Raw genomic sequence first — 11388 nt, 5'->3', positions numbered from 1 at the left:
GGAAGTCTATTTAATCCCTTTCACTTATTTAATTAACTCAATATTCTTGAAAATTTGAAAATGGTCCATTTGAAAACCGACGAAAAATTAACATCATTTGTTTACATTTGCATCACCCACAGGCACAACTTTTGTAGATGGCGACACGGTACCTTCGACGACGCGAATTTCCAATACCTTCCGTGTATCCTATATTGGAGATTTGTATACTACATTGTCCTTTGGCGCCAGAGGTTAAAATTGCTCTAGTGGGCTTTGTTATTCGTATATCTGTTTACCCTGCTCTAAAAATCTGTAGTTTAAGACGGTCAAAAATCCTCGTCTTACAATATTACGGAGATAGCTCAATTGGATAAAGTGTCAGTCCACTTAGTGTCAACGAAGCATTCTTCAGAAGATGGCGAGAGCAAAATAATGTTTCATGAATCGATAGAATTGAAATGTGAAGGGGAAGAGATTTTTTCTGCAGCTACTATTTTATCCATCGCTAGACCTAAAATATGCAGGCCACCATAATCTGTATGGTTCTTGAATGGTATGTTGTCAAAATGTATATAGAAAACAGCACATTTTGGTATGGTGACTGTTCTTAACAACCCGTTGTTTGTATGGTCGAGTATGAAAACGACACTGATTATGATCGATATTATACTAGGCAATGGTTAATCTATTGTTGAACGTTTGATGCAATGGTTGGGCATATGGTAAATAAGTATGCGGGAAACGATTGAGTCTGAATCGGTTTTTGCATTTAACTCGGAAATCATTCCAAAATCGTAAAAATTCCGAATTAAATTTTTCAATGGGTATAACTAGGTAGGTTGCTTCAATTACGGACTAGTTTCGGAAGTATCGCAACGTCCCTTTAACCCTAGAACGCTGCACTGGGGTACAAATGTACCACACGCCTTCTTTGGAGCCGTGTGAAGACTAGAATTCTGCAATTTTCGACCTGGGACCCTAACCATAACTGAATTTAGGGTTCCTAGTAAGAGTAGGAAAAGGTGGTATAGCCAGTTTGCTGTGTGACTCGTGACAAAACCAGTTTAAATACTGGTTGTTTTACTACGTAAGTATTATATAAGCGTTTTTAATCATTTATTTAATGTTGAAGTAGAAAAAAATCGTTCTTATTTTTGCTGATTTTCATTGTTTAATTTTTAGGAGAACTGGGCCAATTTGGACCTAGTAAGGGTCTATGAGGTACAGAACTGGAGCGTGTTAACCGATTCACAAACAAATATTTTTTTTCATGAAAGCCTGATCAATTGCGCACATTTTTTCCTAAGGCGACTTTCTCCGATCTTTTACCGTATTGTGTATAAACGGTTCTGCATAAAAGTACATGAAAGGTCCGAATTACCCCAACCCTGTTCCAATTCTGACCACCCATTTCTTACCAATTTTTTGCAATAGAAATAAATTCCTATTTTGGCCTAAGTTATTCCTGTTTGATTTTTACTAAATTTCGATTTGTGAAATGAAAAGTTCTCTTTGATACATAAAACTTTGTAGTAAATATACAATAAAAAGTAAGAGCTGGACCAAATTACCTAAAATAGGGTATGTGCTATACCGTCAAAATCTGTCAACCGATTTACGAAAACTTATGTTCTCCTGAAAGTTTGTCCGACTGTGCATACTTTGTTCTCAAACGGTTTTTTGTGATCGTTTATTAAATCGTATATACGGCAAAAGTTCCGAATTGGACCAACCCATATTCTATTACACTAGTGTACAAGAAAAATGAAGCTTCGAGAAAAAGATTTTCTAGCCTAATTTTGGGTCGCTGAATACGAAAATAATATTCATTTTTTATTCAAAGAAGCGATTTTGAGATTTTCTCAAAAAACTTGTTTGCGAGTACATTTTTTAGTTTTTAGTCGATTTTGTGTGAAAATCATCCAATAAATATAATCAATATGCAGGTTGAAAGGTACCGAGATGCACTTTCCAAAAATATATAATATGTGTCGATCATATGTAAAATTTTTAGTTTTGCAGCGACCCAAGTTAAAAAAGTGAATTTTCGATCATTTTTAAAAGTTAATGATTTTTAATGGATTTTTTTACAATGAGTTAAATTTTTTCCGGTCTTTTAGAGTCTAAAATGAGAGATATCACTCAGATAACCCGCACTCACATCACAAAGATCACCCATCATGTCTTCGTCCCAGAACCTCTCATATCGCTTTTCTATTGCGGTAACAGAATTCTGAAAGAGACACCCTCTTATATTATGAAACAAGTCCTACAAAAAATTGGGATCGCGACGGTTCAATAAGTCGACTCAAAGAAACTGAAAAAATTCCCATTCTGCAAAAAAATAATAACTTTCACAATTCCTATCCCACTTAAACTAATAAGTGTTTATTTCCATTGGCTATCAGCAGGCCTCAATTTTTCAAAAATTTCTTTAAAAAATAGGGAAAAATCGCTTTTCTTTAAAAAATAGGGAAAAAATCAAGAAAAAAATCAATACACTCGTAAATAACTTCAGAACCAGTAGTCGCACTAAAACAAAATATTCAAATATCCGAAAGTGCATTCAATTACCTTTAATTCAACATAATAATATTTCACATCGATACACTATAACCGAAGATATTTGAATTTTACTGAACGTACTTTTTATTTTAAAGATGAAAATCTTTTTTTTACTGTAACACAAAAACTGTCTTCTCGATTTTTTTGGACATCATCGGATTCAGCAAGCAATTTTACATCAGAAGTGGTGTTCAAATAATAAAGCTCAGATTTTTATTTTTATTTTATAAACGAGTTTTATAGAAACATGGCGTAAATAGGCTCATCACCTGCTCTAATAATAAAACACCTCCCTGGTGCATAGTTTATTACCTGAATTAAATGTGCATCGCAACATCACAGCACAAAAATATTGACGAACAAAAAAATCACTTTCTCTCGCTCAACCGTATCGGGATGCCAAAGGTGGGTCGCAGGATCATTTCACAAATGAAAGACTCTTCCCCGGTATGCTCCTTCTCGGGTGGCAGCACTGTGTAATATCTCAACACCTTGCTTATAAGACTCTTGATCTCCGCCATGGCAAACTTCTGCCCAATGCAATTCCTAGGACCTGCACTGAACGGAATGTACCGGTACGGGTTTGCTTTTTCCGCAGATGATTCAACGGCGAATCGCTCCGGTCGAAAGTCTAGTGGATCATCAAAATACTCCGGATCGCGTCCCATGAAGAATGGCATCAGGATGATGTTAGCCCCAGCCGGGAAGGTTATGCCCTCTGAAAAGAAAACAATCTCTCAGATCTTGGTGGTTATAGCTCACGGATGAATACAGACCGATCTCGCTGTGTTCCAGCATTTTTCTGCCGAAGAATGGAACAGATGGATATAGACGAAGAGTTTCCTTGATTACTAACTCCAAATAGCGAAGTTCATTGAGCTGCGCCAAGCTCACCGGTCGTTTACGATCACTCCCAATCACTGACACAATTTCGTCGTATACTTTCTGCTGAACTTCAGGATGTTTGGCCAAACGATACAGTAGAAAACTAATAGCCGAAGTAGTCGTATCGTGACCTTCGAACATGAACGTATCGACCTCCTCTCGAATCTCCAAATCCGTCAACGGCCGTCCATCGATGGTCGCCTGGAGTAGCATATCCAGAAAAGCTACCTTCTTACGAACTCCCACATCATTTTCTTGCTCGTCGGTCGTATTTATCTTTTGCTGTGCAACCGTAGCTCGTCTGGATTGAATCACGCTGTTGGTGTATCCATGGAGAACTTTCAGGGCTTTGTCCTGTCTCCGTCGGTATGAGGAAATATTGAACATGAAGTTGTAACGGGCCATCACGTCGTATGTGCGGACGTGGATGATATAGGTAATCCTGTAACAATACAACATGAATTATATGGTTGAAGGAATCAAAAATCAATTTCAACGCACTCCTTCACAGCCTTTACGTATTCTGAATCGGATCGGATCTGTGCGTTCACCTTTGTTCCCATAGCAGATTCTGCAAATATTGTGAACATATTAACAATTTATATAACTTTACCCCTGATCTCTGGTGTTCCCTAAAGAGACTAGAATAACAAAGTGACGCCATGTTCCGTTTGCAATTCGAACTCAGCTATAAGCGTTTACATCTGAATTGAAATTCCAAACGAAACATGTCATTGTAGTTTCTTCAGTTTATTCTTGTTTCCCATATATAGTACAAATATAAGTAATACATCAATCTAGTTCAACCTTACCACAGATCACATCCAATGCGCACAGAGTAACCATAGGAAAGACGTCAAAGGTCTCGCCGCTTACTGCCTTGGGTTTGAGTTGGTTGATGAAGATGCTGCTCTGTTGATCGAAAATGTCTACAAACTCCTCCAGGATTTTGAAGTGGAACGACGGAGTTATTATTTTCCGGAATGCGAACCACTTCTTGTTGGTACCGGTAAGAAGTCCTTCGCCCAACCACGGTCGTATAAAGTCATACTCACTGGACTTTTCGATGTACTTTGGGCTACTTAGAATGCCCTGAAATGAAAAAATAGGTCAATTGTGTACGAAAACATATTACTGATGCAACAAAGTACAATGAAAATTGAAATAATATGTGAAAATGGCTTTCAAAAGCATAATAATCACGTTTTTACGTTGCGAAACCGAACTATGAACAGAAATCATGTGTTTTATAATAATGTTAAATTCCTTTTCAGCAACAGTTATTAGTGGTGATATTGTTTTTTTTTGTGAATATGAGTCACGGTTTCGAAGGACAAAACCAGCCTAGAGGCCGTATGGTATCCGGCGGTTTGAAGATTCTCAACCAAGATTTCATCCACTGGGTTCCTCTTACGACATGAGAGCAGGAGTCCTCATGTCCAGGTGTTTCTCCGTGCCAAAGACTGAATGGCTGGCAGGACTAAAATATACCGGTCGCGCACGGAGTGTCGTGGGTCTTACCCTTGCTGTGTTACGCGAATCTCTGACGCAGTGGACGTTTGTTTCTTCGCAAATCGTGGGTTTTAAATGACGGTCATGTCCCTAATACCCATTCCGGGGTTTGCTATAGGCGATTATAAGCCAACGTATTTTTGGTATCTTCTAGTTGCTGTACAGCAAATGCTGATGATGAAATGTGTAGTGCTGTAATCGAGTATGGTTAGAGTAGCACAAATTAATCTTCAGCATAAACGTACAGCAACCATGAATCTATCCCGCCTTGTGCAGGAAGAAAAAGCTTCCATAGCTTTGGTTCAAGAACCGTATTTCCATACAGAAAACTTCTACGTTGGAAAGCTACTGAACCCCGTCTTCGTGATCCAAATCCACGTGAAATGTCTCGTGCATGTATACTTGCGAATAGTGCTATTGACGCATGTCTTATATCCGACCTCACAACGCGCTATTTGTGCTGTCACGGTAAATAAAACTGACAACATAAACAAGAAATACGACTATTATTCGGCATGTTTGCCGCATAATGAACCACCACCTTCTGCTGATTTCAAAAGGGTTGTATCGTACTGTGGCAGAAATGGGTTTTCTCTCATAATCGGCAGTGATCAGGCCGGCGAAACACTTTTTTGAGTAGTAAGATTCGAAGTGATTTCTACTCATAGTGACGAAAGTTCAGACATGGTGTATGTAAGTGAAAGTGAAAATTTCCTGATAATGGCTATTTGTAAATACCCTTTGTTAACGGGCTGCGTGACCGACTGCTCAGCGAGAATGTGTTTGTTGATTACTGAAACTGCAAATGTACCACCGCTAAGTGCGAATTACACTACTCTTTTAAATTTCGTTGCATTAACTTTCTGTTTCGTCCGATAAAACCTTCTTTGCGCGAGCATTGAAGGTATCTCCGACAACAGACAGCCCCTCTGGCTCAATGGAGGTAGATTTGAATATTTCTAGAGAAAATTTAGAATAGGACTTAAGTAACAATGAGAGATTCTCTTTGGGGTCTTTCTCTTCTGTTTATTACGCGACCATTTCAACATTTACTACTCTACTCTTTGCATAATATTCTAGTAAAAACCGTCGGCTTTCGATATGCACTGGAAAATTAGTGCAAAGTGTTGTAATGACGTCGTAATGAACGAAAGAGAAAGTAAATAAAGAGAGGCTCTCAATGTTACTTACGTCCTATTGAAAATTTTCTCTAGATTTCTCTTTCTCGATATAAATTATAGTCATCTTATACAGAGGTTTTCAACCTATTTCGATCCATGTGCTAGGGTGACAATAAAACGATCATTTTCGAAATCACTAATCTACACCCCCTAGCGTCGCACAGTGGATCCACTCCATACAATAGCTGGCCAAAAGCTCGAAAGTAGTTTAAAATGACTGAAAATATCATCTAAGGGTAATTTTGGTGCGTTGAACTCGATTTTGAATAAATTAGGACGCTAAAATGAAAATTAGACAGCCTAGGGTGGCTCTAAAAGTTTTTTTTTAATTTCGCAAAATTGAATTTTATTAACTTTTCAAAACAGATACTTCGTAAGTGAACTGAAACATTTTGATTTCCTAGGGTAGTCCTTAGTGACAATTTAGCTAGGGTGGTTCTAATATATCGAAATCTGGTGAACAAAAAATTATGTAATTTTATTTTTTTTTAATTCGTTTATTTGGCACGGCTCAAGGCGTTAGCTTCACGGAGCCGTGGGTCTTTTATATATTTACATCATGTAAACAATAAAAATAATAAACAATTAATGCTAAGATCGATCCCGTATGCGCGACTTGCCATTGCGCGCGGAGATCTGTTTTCGTGTTGGGGAACTATTTGCATCCACGTCAACTATATCATGGGGGTCATTTGTATTTCTGTCGTCTTCGCACATGTCCGGGTCATCATTGGGGTTACTGACTTGATGTTCGCGATCAGGTGTTGTTCCTAACTTCTTTCCCTTTCGGGTAACGAGCGTGAACCCTCCGTCATTGCTAGTAACTCCCTCATTGCAGGAATTAGCTGTTGAGTTTGTGGTACTTGACGCGGCTTTCGCAGTTGTCATTATTGCTCGAACAGCAGCCACAAATTTGGCAACCGTTTGTGGCTCAGGGAATGATATTGGAGACTGAGTGTTGGTATTTCTTTCTGTAGATGAGCTTTTCTTAGCGGTTATTGGGCAGGGTTGTCCGTAATGTGCCGTTTGTTCACAGAACTGGCACGTGTTATTTTGTCCTTGATATGTACATAGAGTTCGCTGTATAATGGTATCACCCCCTTCTGTTGTGTACTGCAGGGTAAGGTAGGTCCACCCGCATTCTCACCACAAAAACACCATTTGAAATACCTGGAAAGTAGTTCCTCCGCGTATCCTCCGAAATGGATTCCACTTCTCCGAAATACGACATGAATCTTTTAATGGCTACTTTGCAAGTACGTGGTGCCAAATCATGTAATTTAACTTCCACGTTTCCGTTATCCATATACACAGGGATCTTGATTTTCGCGGTGTCACAATCCAGAACGTATTTCAAGTTGTTTTGCGAAATGAATCTTTTTGCCTAGGCGAATTTGTTGAACGTTATCAGCACCGCGTGTCTGACGTGCTCCAACTGGATGAAACTGACGTCTGAAAACAGAAGCTGCATTTTCTCCTTCAGCAAATGTTCCACATCACCAATACTCGGTCTTATGCGGAAAGACCGGAAGTCAATGGCCACCGTGTTGGCCCGAAGAATCACATTTTGTTGTCGAGACTCAGTCATCTTGATAGAATAATAGTAACGGTTTCATTTGTTATTCAGACAAAGCACACAAGAAAAAATCAACTGTTTGCGCTGGCTTGGGTAGCAGCAGAAAGCACACTGGTATTGTGACTGATGCCTTTGGTGGTTGAGAATAGACTCTTATGTAATTTTATACATTTGTTTGTAGATCATCAGTCTAATTGGAATATCATCGTAAAAAATCATCCCTTCATAGCTCCTTAAGAGATAATCCTGATGTACTAATTTATGAACGTATGCATTTAGAATAGTTATAAAATAGAGCATATCTTAAGGTGGTAATAAGGTGGTGATAGAATGTCTTAAATTCTTGTTTTATTGATTTATTTATTTATAGTTATCACCAAATCTACTAAAAGTTGACAGGTTTAATTGTTTTTGATGAAGATCTCAAATCATGCCCTACTATGCTCTAGTCACAGTTGCTCATTAGAGTGGGACATGGTTATATGAAAAAAAAAATTAAATTTCGCTCCGAGTAACTTTTTGGGTCCCATTTAGCTCCCAGAACAACTCTGCAAATTTTTAGTTCGATCGGTGAAACTATATTTTTGCGCCCACGGTTTAAAGTTTATATGGGATTTCGTATGGGGAAAACGTCTTTTGCAAATTAATTCTTCCAAGAGTCGCCCGTTACCTCCTAAAAATAAATAGATGTCTAATTTTTATAGGAAATTTGTTAGGGAAATAAAGTTTAGAAGACCATGAAACGATCTGATGCTTGTGGAAAAAGTTATTAAGAAAAACCCGATTGATGCCCTGATGATTGATGAAAATTTCACTTTTCATAGCATCACTGCTGCTGACTATCGAATTATATACAAATTTTTTAACTTTTTCTAATTATATACAAAAAAGCCTCAATTAATCCCTCAAAACCCTTACGAAGTGGCCAAACAGTATAGATTATTGATTTAGACACATTAAGAGAAGACCAAAACAAAATTGCATATAATTGGACAACCAACAACAGAGGTGCTAGAAAAAATGAATATTTTATCAATCGTCAGACCATCAATTGGTTTCAGCTTAATAACTTTTTTTCTCAAGCGTCAGATCGTTTCGTAGTTTTCGAGACTTTGTTTCTTTGTTAAATTTCCTACAAAAGCCACATAACGGTTTATTTTTAGGATGCAATGGGCGACTCCTGGAGGAATTATTTTGTGAAAGTTAATTTTTCCATATAAAATCCCATGTAAACTTTAAACGACGGGCGCAAAAATATAGTTTCAGGGATCAAGCTAAGAATTTGCACAGATGTTCTAGGACCCAAATGGTACCCAAAAAGTTGCTCGGAGCTGGAATCTATTTTTTGTCCCACCCTATTGCTCATACGACGCATACTGTAGGAAACCGCTCAATACTTTTCCATTGATTTTCAAATTCAATGATGATATGAATATCTTTCCTTATGGGTACTGACTTGGTTTTTCGAGCAAAAATACCCTGAGCATACTTTGCACTGTTTGTGTATGCTTTGTAATAGAGGCGTGAGCGTTTTTGCATGAAACTCTCGTCAATTTGGAAGTGAATTATTGAGGGAGGTTTTGAAATTGATTTTCGATGTTGCACTACTGGCCAATAATTAAAAATCGGATAGAAAAGAACACTTCACACACTCAAGCGTTTACCTTACATCCGTCACCAGTAAAGCTAACGATTAATACCTACCAAAGAGATAGGATTCACGGAAAGATACAATAATAGTTGCATTTAGTTTGCATCGTTGGTTTTTATTTATTTGAATTTTTCTATACTGCAGATAACTGTGAAATTGTAGAAACACCAGCTATAGTTGCAAGACGGATAAGGCATACTTATATTTGTATCGAGGAAACCAAGAATTTACAAGCAGCCTTCAGAAAAAGAAATCCACTGGTGAATAATAATGCAAAACTTCATGAAATCAAAAAAATCCATGCGTCTCCACGAAAAAAAAACTAATTTTGCAAGTCACCAAATATCAACCTTCGGCGCAAAACATCGCAAGATGACATTATGATTTTTGAAAACTTGATAAAATTTTACGTAAGTTGTACTAGATGAGATCCTTCAACACGCTTTTACCGATAATGACACTCTGAATGTAAATAAGTCCTCATTAAACAACATAGTTATATTCATTTCATTGGTAACTTTCTAAATACTCATTATTTCTCAAATCGAAATACACCATTGAATTTCTGAGATGATTTTCTCTTAGAAACGCACATATGTGTTGTTAAATTATCATTGTAGTACCTATTAAATTGAGATGAATTAGAATGAATAAAACCTTTTTGTCACTGAAACTCTTGCAGATTTCCAAGACCTTGCACGGTTCAAAAAATGTAGCACTTATATTTTCCAATCGATTGACTCAAAAATTTGGTGAATACAGCTTTAGGTATGAAAAATTTAGGAAAAAATATAAAAGGAATGAAAATCAACAATAAATTTTGGGAGTTTTGTCCGACTCGGCCCCACTGTGCGTCATTCCAAACCATGAAAAAAAATGACACTGTCCAAATTTGAGCGAAATCGGTTTGTATGGGATTTTTGGCCACGCGGTTCACAAAATCGCCGCTAAAAATCGCTATAACTATCCAAACACTGACCTAGGAAAGAGTTGAGCTTTTTTTTTTCAATTTGTTTATTTGACAAGGCACGTATGCGTTAGCTTGAAGGTGCCATTTTTTCATTGCTTTACATTTTGAATTTCTTAAAACTAGGGGGTTACACATTTCAATATTATTTTTTTTTTAGTTTCATTATATAAATGAAACTAAAAAAAAAACTTTACAGCTAACTTATACATATAAAAGAGGGTATAATATAATATTCGTAAGATTTGGGGGACGGGTCATTTTGTGTGTTCTTTGTCTAGTAAGTCACTTTATGATTTTTAGAAGGGAGATTGTAGGAGAAATTAATTATTAACTAAGCGGAACATTTTACAAGCTCATTAACTAGAAATAACTAGAAAGAGTGGTTCAAGATTAAGGGGAATTAATTAGGGCTATTTTAAAGTAGTGGTACTGTTGGGCATTTCTTATCGAGATTAAATATTGATCAGCTAAAACTAAGCACATAAGTTTTGGGAATATATTCAAGGGGAGAAGGGGGTGAAGTCATACATCTGTGTATCAGAGACATGGGAGGGAGAGCGGACAAGGCTGAAGGGGGGGTGAGATATAAACTTTCAGTTTCCGGCATCAGGAATTAACGGCCAGGATTACAGATTCGAACGGATTGATCAACTAACACTAGAAGATAGGGGGGCACATAAGTTTTGGGAAGATATTCAAGGGGAGAAGGGGTGAAGTCATACATCTGTGTATCAGAGACATGGGAGAGAGGGTGGACAAGGCTGAACGGGGGGGATATAAACTTTCAGTTTCCGGCATCAGGAATCAACGGCCAGGATTACAAATTCGAACGGATGCATCAAGTATTGGGACGCCGGGCGGTTTTCCTCGAGCCGGCAGGGGTTCCTCCAGACGATTACGTAGTACGGCTCAGATACGGATCGGGAACACACCGCGCTGCGTGTGTGATGTTGTACTGTAGATCTCATGTTGTTGGTTCATTCGACAGATGTTTTGTCTCGTCTTGGAGTCGTATCAAACCATCGTTGGGGTACGGTAGGCGGAAGAGGGCACTTCTGGGAATAAT

General features: G+C 37.8%; 1 protein-coding gene across 1 annotated transcript in view; it reads right to left on the bottom strand.

The window, feature by feature from the left end:
• Positions 1-2732: 2732 nt before the first annotated feature.
• LOC131683920 (cytochrome P450 4d2-like) overlaps positions 2733-11388 on the bottom strand; it is a 97192-nt gene continuing 88536 nt past the window's right edge. The window contains exons 3-6 of the mRNA XM_058966331.1: positions 4245-4524; positions 3934-4003; positions 3324-3874; positions 2733-3265 (exon numbers count right to left, since the gene is read on the bottom strand). Coding sequence (XP_058822314.1) covers positions 2916-3265; positions 3324-3874; positions 3934-4003; positions 4245-4524 — 1251 coding nt within the window. The 3' untranslated portion in view covers positions 2733-2915. The remainder of the gene's footprint in view (positions 3266-3323; positions 3875-3933; positions 4004-4244; positions 4525-11388) is intronic.

The sequence above is a fragment of the Topomyia yanbarensis genome, chromosome 2 (genome assembly GCF_030247195.1).
Source record: "Topomyia yanbarensis strain Yona2022 chromosome 2, ASM3024719v1, whole genome shotgun sequence".
Lineage (NCBI taxonomy): Eukaryota > Metazoa > Arthropoda > Insecta > Diptera > Culicidae > Topomyia > Topomyia yanbarensis.
Note: the sequence above shows the minus strand (reverse complement) of the source record. Positions and strands in the feature narration are given on the sequence as shown.